General features: G+C 45.4%; 2 protein-coding genes across 2 annotated transcripts in view; one reads left to right on the top strand and one right to left on the bottom strand.

The window, feature by feature from the left end:
* The window catches only part of LOC110494696 (chemokine-like protein TAFA-2), a 169,974-nt gene that overhangs the window by 108,644 nt on the left and 44,286 nt on the right, over positions 1-17,044 (bottom strand). The window lies entirely within an intron of this gene.
* On the top strand, positions 4,564-12,236 carry LOC118940159. Its single transcript, XM_036948436.1, has 4 exons — positions 4,564-4,999; positions 5,309-7,409; positions 7,551-7,647; positions 12,189-12,236. Exons 1-4 carry the CDS (start codon positions 4,564-4,566, stop codon positions 12,234-12,236), a joined length of 2,682 nt encoding a protein of 893 aa, XP_036804331.1.

Below are 17,044 nucleotides of genomic sequence, written 5' to 3'. Positions count from 1 at the left end.
TGAAAGTATACATTTGGCCATTTGGAACAAACTTTATATTTGACAAATTAGCGTCCTTGGTTAATCTAAAGAAACCTAAGAGCAAATTAAAAATAATAGAGAATGAAAACGGTGTGATAATGATTCCAAAAATCTAAAGGAATGAATTAATATCTAATCAAAAACACAGAGACCCAGACAACAAAAATATACGCCTTCAATACGGAGAAACACTGAAGCAATACAAACACACCTTAAGAATAAATCAGGAACAGCACATTAGAAATCAGCAGGATGGAATTGAGGAATCTATAAAATCAAACCACTTCTGGGAGGATTGGAATAAATTAAAACAAGCCTCATCATGAGGAATTGGCTTTCCAAAATGGAGATATGTGGAGAAATCACTTTGCAAACGTCTACAGCAATATAACAAAGAGCCCAGAACAAAAAGATATACAAGAAAAATGACAAATCCTTGAATCAGCAGTGAAAGACTTTCAGAATCCTGTGGATACTCCAATTACAGAAGAAGAATTATTGGAAAACCTATGCACTCTACAACAAAAAAAGGCCAGTGGTGCTGATGGTATTTTAAGCACATATATTTTTTTAACCTTTATTTAAATAGGCAAGTGAGTTAAGAACAAATTCCTATTTACAATGACGGCCTAACCTGGCCAAACCCTCCCCTAACCCGGATGACGCTGGGCCAATTGCGCGCCGCCCAATGGGACTCCCGATCACGGCCGGTTGTGATACAGCCCAAGATCAAACCAGGGTCTGTAGTGACGCCTCTAGCACTGAGATACAAACGACAAATTCAAATTGGCTATACTCAAACTCTTCAACATTATCCTCACTGCAGGTATTTTCCCCGATATTTGGAACCAATGATAGATCACACCAATCTATAAAAATAAAGACAAATTTGACCCAAATAATTAGAGGAAACACAACTCTGAGCAGAAGCCAGATTAGATTTTTTATTATCGTACAACAGATCACATTTCCACCCTCCACACTCAAATTGACCAACAAGTAATCCACCTTTCTTGATGTTTTGTAGACATCAAGAAAGCATTTGATTCAATTTGGCATAAAAGTATTTTTTCCAAACTAATAGAAAGTGGTATTGGAGGGAAAACACATGATGTTATTAATCAATGTACACTAAAAACAAATGTGCAGTTAAAATTGGCAACAAGCAAACAGACTTCTTCTCTCAGGGATGTGGAGTGAAACAGGGCTGCTCAATAAGTCCAACAATATTTAACATCTACATTAATGAATTGGCAAAAACATTAGAAGAATCTGCAGTACCTGGTCTCACCCTACACAACACTGAAATTAAGTGTCTGCTGTATACAGATGGCCTGGTGCTGCTGTCTCCCACAAAGGAGGAGTTACAGCAGCACCTAGATCGTCTTCACAGGTTCTGTCAGACCTGGGCTCTGACAGTTAACCTAAAAATACATTATATAATGATTTTCCAAAAAAGGTCAGGAAAATCAGGATCACAGACATTAATTCTATTTGCACACAGTACTATTAGAACACACCAAAAATGACAGGTATCTAGGACTAAATATCAGCAACACAGATATCTTTCACATGGCTGTGAACGAGCTGAGGGACAAAGCACGAAGAGCATTCTACGCCTTTAAAAGGAACATTAAAATCGAAATTCCAATTAGTATCTGGTTCAAAATGTTCCAATCAGTTATAGAACCAATTGCTCTATATGGCAGGATAGCATGGGGTCCGCTCTCTAATAATTAATTTACCAAATGAGACCAACATCCAATCAAAATACTGCATGCAGAGTTTTGCAAGCCTGTATTGCAAGTGCAAAGAAAAACTACAAATAATGCATGTAGAGCCAATACTCCCTCCTTATTCGAATAGAAAAAAGAGCCATCAAATTTTACACCCATCTAAAAACAAGTGAACCCAAAACATTCCATAACACAGCCCTGATGATAATCCCATTTCCACTACTACTATTATTACTGTTGGTCCGAGCATTTCCACTACTACTATTATTACTGTTGGTCCCACCATTTCCACTACTACTATTATTACTGTTGGTCCCACCATTTCCACTACTACTATTATTACTGTTGGTCCCACCATTTCCACTACTACTATTATTACTGTTGGTTCGAGCATTTCCACTACTACTATTATTACTGTTGGTCCCACCATTTCCACTACTACTATTATTACTGTTGGTCCCACCATTTCCACTACTACTATTATTACTGTTGGTCCCACCATTTCCACTACTACTATTATTACTGTTGGTCCCACCATTTCCACTACTACTATTATTACTGTTGGTCCCACCATTTCCACTACTACTATTATTACTGTTGGTCCCACCATTTCCACTACCACTATTATTACTGTTGGTCCCACCATTTCCACTACTACTATTAATACTGTTGTTCCCACCATTTCCACTACTACTATTATTACTGTTGGTCCCACCATTTCCACTACTACTATTATTACTGTTGGTCCCACCATTTCCACTACTACTATTATTACTGTTGGTCCCACCATTTCCACTACTACTATTATTACTGTTGGTCCCACCATTTCCACTACTACTATTATTACTGTTGGTCCCACCATTTCCACTACTACTATTATTACTGTTGGTCCCACCATTTTTGTTATATGTACAGTTGAAATCATATGTTTAAATACACTTAGGTTGGTGTCATTAAAACTCATTTTTCAACCACTCCACACATTTCCTGTTAACAAACTATAGTTTTGACAAGTCGGTTAGAACATTTACTTTGTGCATGACACAAGTCATTTTTCCAACAATTGTTTACAGACAGATTATGTCATGTGGAAGGACCACCAGAGGGCAGGCTGGGCTCATGGATAGTAGCCCAACAAGGCATGGGAGACAAGGTAACCAGAGGCAATTAAGCACAGCTGACGGTACTAATGACATACTCTCCTTCCCCTATAAGAGAGAGATTGGAACCAGCAGAGAGGGGGAAAACTATCTCTGGAAGATGGCCACCGAGAGAGAGGAGCTATCCAGGAAGAACCACTAAGACGGTGACAATCCCGTGACTTTTTGTTGTAGTTTAAAGATAATCCTATTATGTTCTTGTTTCATCTGGAGAAGAAGATGTATGTTTTTCCTTGGAAGATTTTCATTGATTATGTTGGAGTGTTTGTGTTGACCCAATGTCCTCAATAGAGAACTGTGTTCAATCAAGAAAACTTACTCCTGACTCGTTTATTCCACCTTCCCGCTTTAGAGTGACGCCCAATTACTTGGTCCGCTCACATTGGTGGAGGATGCGGGCATTAGGTGGATGAGTGACACAAGGATAAGTGAGTAAATCAAGATTCTTCCAGTAGACCCGGAGGAACCATTCAAGAACGATGGATAACGCCCTACTACAACAATTGATCACGGCACAGCAGACAACCATAGAACTCCTGCAACAACAGCTGAGCCGACGAGAAGAACCTAGAGTTAAGCCAAGAGCGGCTGCTCACGCCATCTTACCTCGTCTCTCCAAGGAGGATGATATTGAGGCCTTCCTCATGACCTTCGAAAGGACGGCCACCTTGGAAGAGTGGCCGCCAGCAGAATGGGCGAGCGCATTAGCCCCTCTTTTGACCGGGGTGGCTCAGGAAGCCTATTTTGACCTGGATTCCCGCGAAGCTGCGGACTATGGGCAACTAAAAACCGAGATCCTGTCCCGGTACCAGCTGACTGCCAGAGATAGGGCTGTAAAATTCCATCAATGGACCTATACAGCTGATCAACCCGTCCGTGCCCAGATCTTCGCATTAATACGACTGACGAAACAGTGGCTAGAACCTGGAAAGGGAGTAGGACATGTGATAGAGACTCTCGTAGTGGACAAGATATTGAGAGAATTACCCAGTGACTTAAAAAGGGTTGTGGGGCTAGCCAACCCGTTGTCAGCCGACGACATAGCCCAGGCGGTGGAAACATATCGGTCTACAGGGGAGTTGTTAAAAAGTGACAAGGAGGAACGGAAGGAGTCTTCCAATCCCGTACCACGACTCACCCCGGCGCGCCCGCCACCGAAACGTCCAAACCCCCCCCGGAGGTGGGAGAAGTCAGCCACCACACAGCAGGGTCGGTGTTATAAATGTCAGTCTCCCAACCATTATGCCCCACAATGTCCTAGCAAGGATGAGCCCATGGTCACGGAGTCATCACTGCCTATCCCCACACATCCCGTTTTGAGGGGGCAGGATCAACACTGTTGGTTAGCAGAGATAGCTCCAGCCTCAGAGATTCCGGTGCGAGTCGAAGGACAAGATGTGGTAGCTATTCTCGACTCGGGAAGTATGGTTACGTTAGTAGAGGAGCGGATGGTGACCTCCGCAACACTGCTACCAGACAAAGTAGCCGTATCCTGTATCCATGGAGACACCCACTATTACTCCACTGTGAATCTGCCTATTCTCACTCCAAAAGGAAGGTGTACAGTCAGGGCAGGGAAAGTGCCCCAGCTGAAGGTGCCATTATTGATCGGGAGAGACTGTCCCCTATATAAGGAGCTTCGGCAGATGACGTTATGTACGGGAAGAAGGGGGACAGGAAAGAAGAGAAAATCCAAGCCCGAGGTAGTAGTCCTACAAGGAGACGTAGCCGCGTCCTCGTCCTCTACAGCAGAGGAAGAAATAGCGACCCAACGTTTACTACAGATATTCCAGGAAACCACCGATGAAGACACATGTGAAGGGTTATACACAACGCAGGAAGAAAGGAGCAACCAGGCGCTAAGGGATATATTTGAAGCTCCATCCGAGGAGGGAACCTGGAAGGGATTCTCCTCGGTCACCCCTGATGGGGATGTGGAACATCCTCCACATCCCTCTACCGAGGTCGACCTGCCCCAGGAATTAAAGGGACAGTTCGGCACCTCGCAGCATAGAAACCCAGACCTAAGGGAGGCCATGAGGAAGGTGAAGGTGATCGACGGGAGGAACGTCGACGGATCAGGTGAGCCCCCTCTTCCTTACTATGCAATCAGGCAGGGTCTCTTATACTGGGTCGTACGACGAAGGGGGGAAAACCAGGAATTACTAATGGTGCCTAGGCCATACAGGGATACAGTTCTACAGTTAGCCCATTCCCACGTCCTAGGAGGACACCTTGCACGAGACAAGACTATTGACAGAATCATGCAGAGATTCTATTGGCCCCGGGTCACCCGGGATGTGGCCAGGTATTGTAGGACGTGTGATCAATGTCAACGTACAGCCCCACGGCCACACCTACGTAACCCTTTGATTCCTCTCCCCATCATAGAGACTCCCTTTGAACGCATAGCTATGGACCTCGTAGGACCCCTCCCAAAATCCGCCAGAGGACACGAGTACATCCTAGTGGTTATAGATTACGCTACCAAGTTCCCGGAGGCCATACCCCTGCGTAACATGTCGTCAAAGGGAATTGCCAAGGAGTTATTCCTGATGTTCTCTCGTGTGGGCCTCCCCAAGACTATCTTAACCGATCAAGGAACCCCGTTTATGTCCCGGTTGATGAAGGACTTGTGTCGGTTATATCAGGTTCAACAGATACGTACAAGCATATTCCACCCTCAAACAGACGGATTGTGTGAACGCTTGAACAAAACGATTAAAAGCATGTTGAGAAGAGTGGTGTCCCGAGACGGGAAAAACTGGGACATGCTTCTCCCACACTTAATGTTTGCCCTGCGAGAAGTACCCCAGGCATCCACTGGATTCTCTCCGTTTGAATTGCTCTATGGCAGACCCTGTCGAGGGATCCTCGACTTAGCCAAGGAGACCTGGGAGACCCAACCATGCCCCTTTCGATCCACAATAGAACACGTTACCCTGATGAGAGACCGCCTGTCAGCAGTGTGGCCCATAGTCAAGGAGCATATGGAGAAGGCCCAAAGGACCCAAGGCCGGGCCTATGATAAGTCCGCGACCCCCCGTGAGTTCACCGTGGGAGAGAAAGTGATGGTGCTTGTGCCCACGGCCGAACATCGCTTGCTGGCGCAGTGGAGGGGGCCCTACGAGGTAATGAAAAGGGTCTCACCGGTCAATTACCTCATCAAGCAACCTGACAGGAGGAAGAAGGTCCAACTCTATCACATAAACCTGCTGAAGACGTACCATGGACGAGAGGAGGAGGTGGCTTTGATGGCCCTGGAGGGCAAAGGAAAAGAGGAGGCTCTACCACAGGTGCGCCGTGGCCAAACTCTCCTACCGGAGCAGTCAAGACAGCTAGACAAGTTGATTATGAACTTCGGTCGAATATTCTCTCCATTCCCAGGACAAACAGATGTCCTGTTCCACCATATCCACACTGAACCCGGCAAGAAGGTGCATATCCACCCTTACAGGATTCCTGAGGCTCGCCGAGTCATCGCTAAGAAAGAGGTGAGGGAAATGTTGAGGATGGGCGTGATCGAGCCCTCGACGAGTGAGTGGTCCAGTCCCATAGTCCTGGTCCCCAAATCCGATGGTAGTATGAGACTCTGCAACGACTTTAGGGGCGTGAATGCCATCTCTACATTCGATGCGTATCCCATGCCCCGCGTGGATGAACTCTTGGAGCGCTTAGGAAAGGCCAAGTTCATCACTACCCTGGATTTGACGAAGGGATATTGGCAAGTGCCGGTGGCTCCGGAGGATCGCCCAAAGACTGCCTTCGCCACCCCAGAGGGGCTTTTCCAGTATGTGAGGATGCCCTTCGGACTGCACGGTGCCGCTGCAACTTTCCAACGCCTCATGGATGCCATTCTACGGCCCCATCAAGAGTATGCAGCGGCGTACATAGACGATGTGGTCATCCACAGCGAGGACTGGGATAGTCACCTCCTGCGATTACGGGCGGTGCTCGTGAGTTTGGAAGCCACAGGGTTGACAGCCAATCCAAATAAATGCTGCCTGGGACTGTCCGAAGCGGAATACACCGTGGGGAATGGGAAAATACGCCCACAGGCAGAGAAGACAAGGGCAATTCGTGACTGGCCTCGACCCCGGAGCAAGCGAGATGTTCGGGCCTTCTTAGGGATAACAGGATATTATCGCCGTTTTATCCCGGGATATGCAACCATTGCCAACCCCCTCACAAACCTCATCAGGAAAAACCTGCCAAACCAGGTAGAGTGGAAAGACGAGACGGAAGAGGCCTTTCAATTGCTAAAAGATGGCCTGTGTTCTGATCCCGTTTTACAGGCTCCGGACTTCTCACAAGAGTTCATTGTGCAGGTCGACGCCTCGGATACAGGGCTCGGGGCCGTACTAGCTCAGGGTAAAGGTGAAGAAGAGAAGCCGATTCTCTTCATTAGTAGGAAGCTCAGCGATCGGGAACAGAGGTATTTGACCGTAGAGAATGAGGCCTTAGCCATCAAGTGGGCCCTCGATTATCTCCGGTACTACCTACTGGGTCGGAGGTTTGCATTAGTTACTGACCATGCGCCCCTCACGTGGATGGCTGGTAAGAGAAACAATAACAACAGAATAGCCAGATGGTTTTTGTCTTTACAACCGTTCTCTTTCCATGTCATCCACAGGGCCGGATCGAGGAACGGGAATGCAGACGCGCTGTCCCGACGCGAGCAAGACGGTGCGTCTGGCGTCCGACCCTCCGGTTCGGTCCTGGGGGGGAAGGTATGTGGAAGGACCACCAGAGGGCAGGCTGGGCTCATGGATAGTAGCCCAACAAGGCATGGGAGACAAGGTAACCAGAGGCAATTAAGCACAGCTGACGGTACTAATGACATACTCTCCTTCCCCTATAAGAGAGAGATTGGAACCAGCAGAGAGGGGGAAAACTATCTCTGGAAGATGGCCACCGAGAGAGAGGAGCTATCCAGGAAGAACCACTAAGACGGTGACAATCCCGTGACTTTTTGTTGTAGTTTAAAGATAATCCTATTATGTTCTTGTTTCATCTGGAGAAGAAGATGTATGTTTTTCCTTGGAAGATTTTCATTGATTATGTTGGAGTGTTTGTGTTGACCCAATGTCCTCAATAGAGAACTGTGTTCAATCAAGAAAACTTACTCCTGACTCGTTTATTCCACCTTCCCGCTTTAGAGTGACGCCCAATTACTTGGTCCGCTCACAGTCACTTATAATTCACTGTACCACAATTCCAGTGGAAGTTTACATACACTAAGTTGACTGTGCCTTTAAACAGATTGGAAAATTCCAGAAAATTATGTAATGGCTTTAGAAGCTTCTGATAGGCTAATTGACATCATTGGAGTCAATTGGAGGTGTACCTGTGGATGTATTTCAAGGCCGACCTTCAAACTCAGTGCCTCTTTGCTTGACATCATGGGAAAATCTAAAGAAATCAGCCAAGACCTCAGAAAATAAATTGAGACCTACACAAGTCTGGTTCATTCTTGGGAGCAATTTTCAAACGCCTGAAGGTACCACGTTCATCCGTACAAACAATAGTACGCAAGTATAAACACCATGGGACTACGCAGCCGTCATACCGCTCTGGAAGGAGACACGTTCTGTCTCCTAGAGATGAACGTACTTTGGTGCGAAAAGTGCAAATCAATCCCAGAACAGCAGCAAAGGGCCTTGTGAAGATGCTGGAGGAAACAGGTACAAAAGTATCTATATCCACAATAAAACAAGTCCCATATCGACATAACCTGAAAGGCCGCTCAGCAAGGAAGAAGCCACTTCTCCAAAACCGCCATAAAAAAGCCAGACTACGGTTTGCAACTGCACATGGGGACAAAGATTGTACTTTTTGAAGAAATGTCCTCTGGTCTGATGAAACAAATATAGAACTGTTTGGCCATAATGACCATTGTTATGTTTAGAGGAAAAAGGGGGAGGCTTGCAAGCCAAAGAACACCATCCCAACCGTGAAGCACGGGAGTGGCAGCATCATGTTGTGGGAGTGCTTTGCTACAGGAGGCTGGTTCACTTCACAAAATAGATGGCATCAAGAGGGAGGAAAAGTATGTGGATATATTGAAGCAACATCTCAAGACATCAGTCAGGAAGTTAAAACTTGGTCACAAATGGGTCTTCCAAATGGACAATGACCGCAAGCATACTTCCAAAGTTGTGGCAAAATGGCTTAAGGACAACAAGGTATTGGAGTGGCCATCACAAAGCACTGACCTCAATCCTATACAAAATTTGTGGGCAGAACTGAAAAAGTGTGTGTGAGCAAGGAGGCCTACAAATCTGACTAAGTTACACCAGCTCTGTCAGGAGGAATTGACCAAAATTCACCCAACTTATTGTGGGAAGCTTGTGGAAGGCTACCCGAAACGTTTGACCCAAGTTGAGCTATTTAAAGGCAATGCTACCAAATAATAATTGAGTGTATGTAAACTTCTGACCCACTGGAAATGTGATGAAAGAAATAAAAGCTGAAAAAAATCATTCTCTCTACCGTTATTCTGACATTTCACATTCTTAAAATAAAGTGGTGATCCTAACTGACCTAAGGCAGGGGAATTTTTACTAAGATTAAATGTTAGGAATTGTGAAAAACTGATTTTATATGTATTTGGCTAAGGTGTATGTAAACTTCCGACTTCAACTGTATACTTTGACAATGTAAGTAATTTAACTTGCCATGTCAATAAAGTCTATTGTATTGAAAGAGATCGAGAATGATCAAATGAGAGAAAGTGAAAATGATAGAGAGAGATAGACAGAGAGAGAGACAGACAGATATTTGGCTCTAAACAGAGAGTACACAGTGGCAGAATACCTAACCACCGTGACTGACGGAAAATTAAGGAAATCTTTGACTATGTACAGACTCAGTGAGCATAGCCTTGCTATTGAGAAAGGCTGCCGAAGGCAAACCTGGCTCTCAAGAGAAGACAGGCTATGTGCACATTGCCCACAAAATGCAATGGAAACTGAGCTGCACTTCCAAACCTCCTGCCAAATGTATGACCATACTAGAGACACTCACTTGCTTTGGTTGGCAATGTAAACATTTGTTTCCCATGCCAATAAAGCCCCTTAAATTGAATAGATTGATAGTGAGTGAGAGAGAAACAGAGAGCGAACGAAAGATAGAGGTAGAGTGAGAGAGAGAGAGAGCGAGAGAAAGAGAAACACAGAAAGAGAGAGAGAATGAGAGAGAGAGAGAGAGAGAGTGAGAGAGGGAGATAGAGAAAGAAACACAGAAAGAGAGAGGAGAGGGTGAGAAAATGAGATTGCGAGAGAGTGAACAAAAAATAGAGGGAGAGAGTAAGAAAGAGAGAAACAGAGACTGACTTTTTGTCCTACTTTAATGAAACATTCTCATTTCATTAAACCCCTCCTTAAAGATAAATCATCAAAATATATCCTGTACTGCATACATGTACCATACTCACATTGCCCTCTACCACACGATACAACACCACACATCACAATAACCAAAAACCTCACCACTTCTACAGCCATATGTCCAAAACATATTCCCCAGCTATACAGACAGCACCCCCAACACACCATATCTCCTGAAACACCTCCACACTTTTTATCAGTTCACAGAACTCAAATTCTACCCTAGGGCATGCAGAGACCATCCCATTAAATAATAGTGAAGGGTATGTTATCCCCCCACCTTTGGCCCTGTTCCTCCTTGTTAGCCAAATAGCCAACTTTGTCTGAGCAAACAGAAAATTCAACAAAACACATTTGGCTTTCTCCTTATTTGAATACCTGTACCCCATTATAAACATCCCAACAGTAAAAACTGCCTCCAACCTCTTACACAGACATTCCAACATAGACATTAATGGCATTAAACTGGTGCACACAGAAAACACATGAATCACAGTTTCTCTCGTAACACAGAAAGGACACCCCTGCCCGATTCCCAGTTCAACCAGTTGTTAGTGGCCAGGGCTCCATGTAGAACCCTCCACTGGAGGTCCACTGACGTCTTTTGTACTGGGGTTTGTAGAGCCCCCTCCATCTAAAGCCCACCATACTCTCCACCCCACATACCCCCTGCTATTGATGTGCCTTCACTCCTGTTAGCCTCCTAATGTTCCTTATCTTAACACAGAGGTTGTAGAGGGCTTTACCTCCCACTCCTTCAAACTCCCCCAGGCTCGGAGTGTTCAAATCTAACAAGTCCTCCAGACCCCCTTGCCAGTCCCCAGTCTCTGCTGTCACCTGCAGTGGCGGAAACATTGGTGGAAACATTGGTAGCCCTTCGGCCACTCAAACACTCCCCTCACCGGCTCAGACGGTGCCTCCTGGACCTCCTCCAGGAATCTCTCCAGCAGCCTAAGAGACATTATTCCTGTTTGTTGTGCCAGAACTTCCAGGGATTTCCACCCCTCCTCTCCCAGCAGTCGCAGATCACCCAGCCTTTGTCACCCAGCCTCAGTTGCCTCTGCAGGGTGACCGACAGAACCGATCTCAAAGGGATGGCTGGGTTGTGAAAGATAGGCTCCTCCCACAGCCCGGGCTCCACACCCCCTTCTCGTGAGGGCCTTAAAAGCTGCCAGGCCTTCAGCACTGCAGAGTAAAAGTCTGAGAAACCTGCTGTACTCAGCCTCTCCAGCTTCATGAGGAAGAGTTGCTGGTCCAACCCTAATCCGCCAGCTCTCCTCAGCAGTGCACATGCTGGTTCCCTCCAGCCAACATCAGTATGGTACAGTCTCTGCACCGCTTTTAGTCAGAAAGGAGCCACCCTGCTCTCCAGTTTCACCAGGCCCTGTACAACACTGCCGCCCTCAGCCAGTGATGGTCCGACCAATGGCTAATGTGTATAACTGCCCCGATAGAGGGCATCCTTGTCTAATGCCCCGTCTCATGCAGACTGGCCTACTGAGCACCCCTCACACCTTGACCATACATGACTCCCCAGCATACATCTTCACACAGATCAAAAAACCTTTCCCAAACCCAAAAACAGACATCATATTAAACAGATACTCATGGTCCACTCTATCAAAAGCCTTCTCTTGATCTAAAAAGACCAGTCCAAAGTTCACATTAGAACCTCTCGAAAAATCCAACATGTCCCTGATTACTAACAAGTTGTCCGCGATTGACCGTCCCGGGACACAATATGTTTTCTCCTTGTGTAATGTAGAGTCCAGATGGGACTTCAGTCTGTAAGAGAGGACCTTAGCAAATATCTTTTAGTCCGCACAGAACAATGCCACAGCCCTCCAGTTCTTAAGTTCACACAAGTCCCCTTTTTTGTGCAGAAGTCAGAGCCGCCCAACGGCAGCTCATCTGCAACTCTCCTACCCTGACGCGAAAAAAGAAGTCCAGTCCAATTTTCCCCAGAATTATTTATAGAACTCCACTGAGAGTCAATCAACCCTCGGTGCACGGCCGGGGGACATCTGTCAATTTCATCCCTCTGTGCCAGAGAGCGCTTAGGGAGTTCTGTGAACAAGACCTGAGCACACGTACGATCACACATTTCTGCCCTATACAACTCAGTATAAAATGCATACCCTTGGCTTCACCACTCTGTCTTTCCAAACCAAAGAAGAAGGAGCTGGGAGCGTCCATCTCCTGGATCATGGAGAACCTAGCTCTTACAAGTGCTCCCTTTGCTTTAACCTGGAAAAAACTTCCCAGGTCCCTACGTAATTCAGCTAAATTAGCCTGGAGGCCTTTCCTTGCCCCACCATCTCTACCTCCATCTCACTAATACTACGCTCGAGTTTCCCCAATACTCTCCTAACCTCTGAGGATGAGAGAGCTGTATACTGTTGACAGAAAAGCAGAATTTGGACTTACCCCACATCCCACCATTGACTCAAAGACTCATACGCCTCTCTTTGCTGCCTCCACCTTTCCCAAAAAATCGGAAAACCTGAGCAAAAAGTAGCATCTTGTAAGAGCTTACATTAAACTTCCAATAGGATGCATGCCGAGGCCCTGGTGAAATAGACAGCCGAGCCATATGATGATCTGAAAAACCCACCAGGAGAATGGTAGTGCACAACAGCCTATTGATCTGATTCCTGGACATGTAAAAACGATCAAGTTGGGCTGCACTCACACTAGACCCAAAACCTTCACCCATGTAGGATGTTTATGTTTGTGTCAGGATGTTTAGTTCTCCAAACATCCACTAGGTTCAACTGATTAATGATGTCCCTTAACACTCCCACGGACCCTGAAAAAAACACCTCAAGATGAACTTTTTCCCCTTGGTCTCATTCAGGAACCTTGTCAGTTCCCTCACCGTGTACTTTGACCCCTCTGCTTGACTGGCTGTCAGCTTCGGACCCATTAAAGAGGAGTCTGAAAAAAGGCCTCATCATCCTCTTCCTCAGACTCTCTTTCCTCCTCCACATCTTCCATCGTAACCACCTGCCCTTCCTCTCTGGTCAGGGCCTCCCCCCCAGCACCACTCAAAGGTTTCTTGGTGCCTTTGACCACTTAGCCTCTACCCTCCCAACTTCTTTCTTCTAACCCTTTTCATTTCCCGCTTGACACCCTCCTCCTCCCCACCCAGTCTCTAACACTTCCCCACTAAACTCTCCTCATCCACTAGCATTACCTGACTAGACCTAAACTCATCTACATCACCATCCATAGCATGACTAGACCCAGTCTCATCTACACCACCCTCCAAAACCTGACTAGACCCAGCCTCATCTACACCACTGTCATGACGTTGGCCTGGGGGTAGGTTTATGACAGTCATAAATACCTCTCCCCCCTTTTTCCTCTCTTTACCCTACTGATGTGACATTTGAAAATCCTTTTGTTAACATAGAGATTCTGGGAACATCAGAAGGTGGGGGGAAATGAACTGTATTCTGGTAATCTGACCAATTGAACATATGCGGTGGTACTTAATGAATATGATGTCAGTTCGGTTGTCATCTGAGACATTCTCATCAATGATAGGATGACATAAACTCTACAGTGGAAAGTCTGCACATAGTAGTTATCGGATTCACATGGAATTGTTGTTCAATTTAAATGTTTGAATATAAAATTATTGGTGAAAAGATTAAATAGTATTTTAGCTTCCAAATGAGAGATTTGGGTTTTCATAAGGTTAGGGCTCTGCTCAATCAGTGGCCCGCCCCTGTGAAGAGACATGAGTTGTAAAAAAGTCAAACATGCCCTCCTCTCCTGTTCCGAGGATGTGAGGACGACGGTCCATACGTTAAAAGGACTAACATGCCAACTACAGCACTAAGCCAACCTCAGCGTGAGATTAATTTGCGAATGGTATGAACTTTGAACTCTTATTCACTACAGAAGTGATACCTCCTAACCATTGAGTTAGCAACAGCAGCTGCAAACGTGGGCTAGGAAAGAACAGACAGAGTATCCCGTCTACCACACAACGACGTTACTACAACGTATCCAATTTCCCAGCAGAGACATTCTTCAAAGGACATTCTTCGGGGCGGCAGGGTAGCCTAGTGGTTAGAGCGTTGGACTAGTAACCGGAAGGTTGCAAGTTCAAATCCCCGAGCTGACAAGGTAAAAAACTGTCATTCTGCCCCTGAACAGGCAGAGAACCCACTAGGCTGTCATTGAAAATAAGAATTTGTTCTTAATTGACTTGCCTAGTTAAAGAAAGGACGTGGGGCAACACGGCCTTCCATCTACCACCAACCTACAGAAGCTCAGAGTAAATATGGGCGGTGATTTAGAATGCATCAGATACTGTATTTACGATAGAGACATCGCTTCTCCCTTTGTTCCTCAGTCTTCCCACTCAAACCCAGCCCCCTTTTCTTTGGGTAACCAGCTGTCATATATATATTTTCTGCCCGCTAGGGACGTTTTCCTTTATGATGTCATTTGTAATCAAGGTATGATTCATTCTGTGTATATGTTATTCTGTGTGATTAGTTAGGTATTTAGTAAATAAATAATTAAAACAAATGTTGTATTGCTGATTCAACTTGTTAGCCAGGGTTCGTGAAGATAACCAAGAATTTACAACTTTCAGATGAGACTGAAATAAGGTGACGACTAATATTGACTGCTATTGATGTAAAATATTACTAGTTCTTCAAGAGCTTATTTGGAAGATAACTGCTCTATAAATATTATTTTGTGGTGCCCCGACTTTCTAGTTAATTACATTTACATGATTAGCTCAATCAGGTAATATTAATTACAGAGAAAGGATTTTATAGAATAGCATGTCATATCACTTAATGCGGCATAGCCAAAGACAAGACACCACCATCCATAACCAGTCTAGGCCCAGCCTCATCTACACCACCTTAAATAACCTGACTAGACCCAGCCAAATCTACACCACCCTCCATAACCTGACTAGGCCCAGCCTCATCTACACCACCCTCCATAACCTGACAAGACCCAGCCTCATCTACACCACCCTCCATAACCTGACTAGGCCCAGCCTCATCTACACCTTATCCATAGCATGACTAGGCCCAGCCTCAGCTACGCCACCATCTCTAGCCTGACTAGACCCAGCCTCCTCTACACCACCATCCATAGCATGAATAGGCCAAGTCTCATCTACACCACCGTCCATAACCTGACTAGGCCAAGCCTCAGCTACACCACCATCTCTAGCATGACTAGGCCCACCCTCGATATCCCCCACTGGGGGTGCTTGTACCCTCACGTTGTCTACAGCCTTTATGTGGGCAAAGCTCTTATGCCCCAAATCCCCACACTCAAAACACAGTAGACTATCTATGGTGGCAAACCCTGCAAAGAAACCTCCCCATGCCTGACATTAAAATGCACATTTAGCTGTTGCTCATTGTTATTCAGAAACATGAACATTGCTTTAACGGCATCTGACTGAAAACCTGCTGACAGTACACGAAAACCGCTAGCAAACTTACCAAAAAGACTCAGCACTTTCCTGATTTGATCATCCGTAATAAACAGAGGAAAATTTGCAACAACCACCCTGGTCGAAGAGGGGTAGAAAGAGGCAAAATTGGCACAAACATACACCTTACAAATATTCCACGAGCAATTAGCCTACCAACCAAATTTGCTCTTTTCATGAACACAACCACAGCTTTGGAAGTGGAATGAATAAATTCAGCTCCAACCTGTTCACCGATTGCGAGCAGAACCTCCTCTACTTTAACTGCATTCTCAGGAACACACCTGAATCCATGCCGTATCGACAACATCTCCTCCGCACAAGGCTGAGAAGCCATCGCGCACACCACATCTTCCAAACCCCAGGAAACTAAAGCTTGGTCCTCTTCCACCTTATGGCGCTATAGTTCCTAGATACAGTTGAAGTCGGGAAGTTTACATACACTTAGGTTGGAGACATTAAAACTAGTTTTTCAACCACTCCCCAAATTTCTTGTTAACAAACTGTAGTTCTGGCAAGTCGGTTAAGACATCTACTTTGCGCATGACACAAGTCATTTTTCCAACAATTGTTTACGCACAGATTTTTTCACTTATAATTCACTGCATCACAATTCCAGTGGGTCAGAAGTTTACATACACTAAGTTGACTGTGCCTTTAAACAGATTGGAAAATTCCAGAAAATTATGTAATGGCTTTAGAAGCTTCTGATAGGCTAATTGACATCATTGGAGTCAATTGGAGGTGTACCTGTGGATGTATTACAAGGCCGAACATCAAACTCAGTGCCTCTTTGCTTGACATCATGGGTAAATGAAAAGAAATCAGCCAAGACCTCAGAAAATAAATTGTAGACCTCCACAAGTCTGGTTGATCCTTGAGAGGAATTTCCAAATGCCTGAAGGTACCATGTTCATCTGTACAAACAATAGTACGCAAGTAAAAACAACATGGGACCACACAGCCGTCATACCGCTCAGGAAGGAGACGTGTTCTGTCTCCTAGAGATGAACGTGGTTTGGTTCGAAAAGTGCAAATCAATCCCAGAACAACAGCAAGTTACCTTGTGAAGATGCTGGAGGAAACAGGTACAAAAGTATATATATCCACAGTAAAACGAGTCCAACATCGACATAACCTGAAAGGCCGCTCAGCAAGGAAGAAGCCACTGCTCCAGAACCGCCCCAAAAAAAGCCAGACTACGGTTTGCAACTGCACATGGGGACAAAGATCGTACTTTTTGGAGAAATGTCCTCTGGT

The sequence above is a fragment of the Oncorhynchus mykiss genome, chromosome 17, assembly GCF_013265735.2.
Source record: "Oncorhynchus mykiss isolate Arlee chromosome 17, USDA_OmykA_1.1, whole genome shotgun sequence".
Taxonomy (NCBI): Eukaryota; Metazoa; Chordata; class Actinopteri; order Salmoniformes; family Salmonidae; genus Oncorhynchus; species Oncorhynchus mykiss.
This window is presented reverse-complemented; position numbering and strand designations above follow the sequence as displayed.

Excerpts from the sequence above, each read along its gene's own strand:
- LOC118940159 (XM_036948436.1), top strand. The coding sequence starts at position 4,564 with ATGACGTTATGTACGGGAAGAAGGGGGACAGGAAAGAAGAGAAAATCC. Across the intron at positions 7,410-7,550 it reads TGGGCCCTCGATTATCTCCG|GGCCGGATCGAGGAACGGGA; the intron begins GTACTACCTACT and ends TGTCATCCACAG. Across the intron at positions 7,648-12,188 it reads GTTCGGTCCTGGGGGGGAAG|AAGTCAGAGCCGCCCAACGG; the intron begins GTATGTGGAAGG and ends TTTTTTGTGCAG.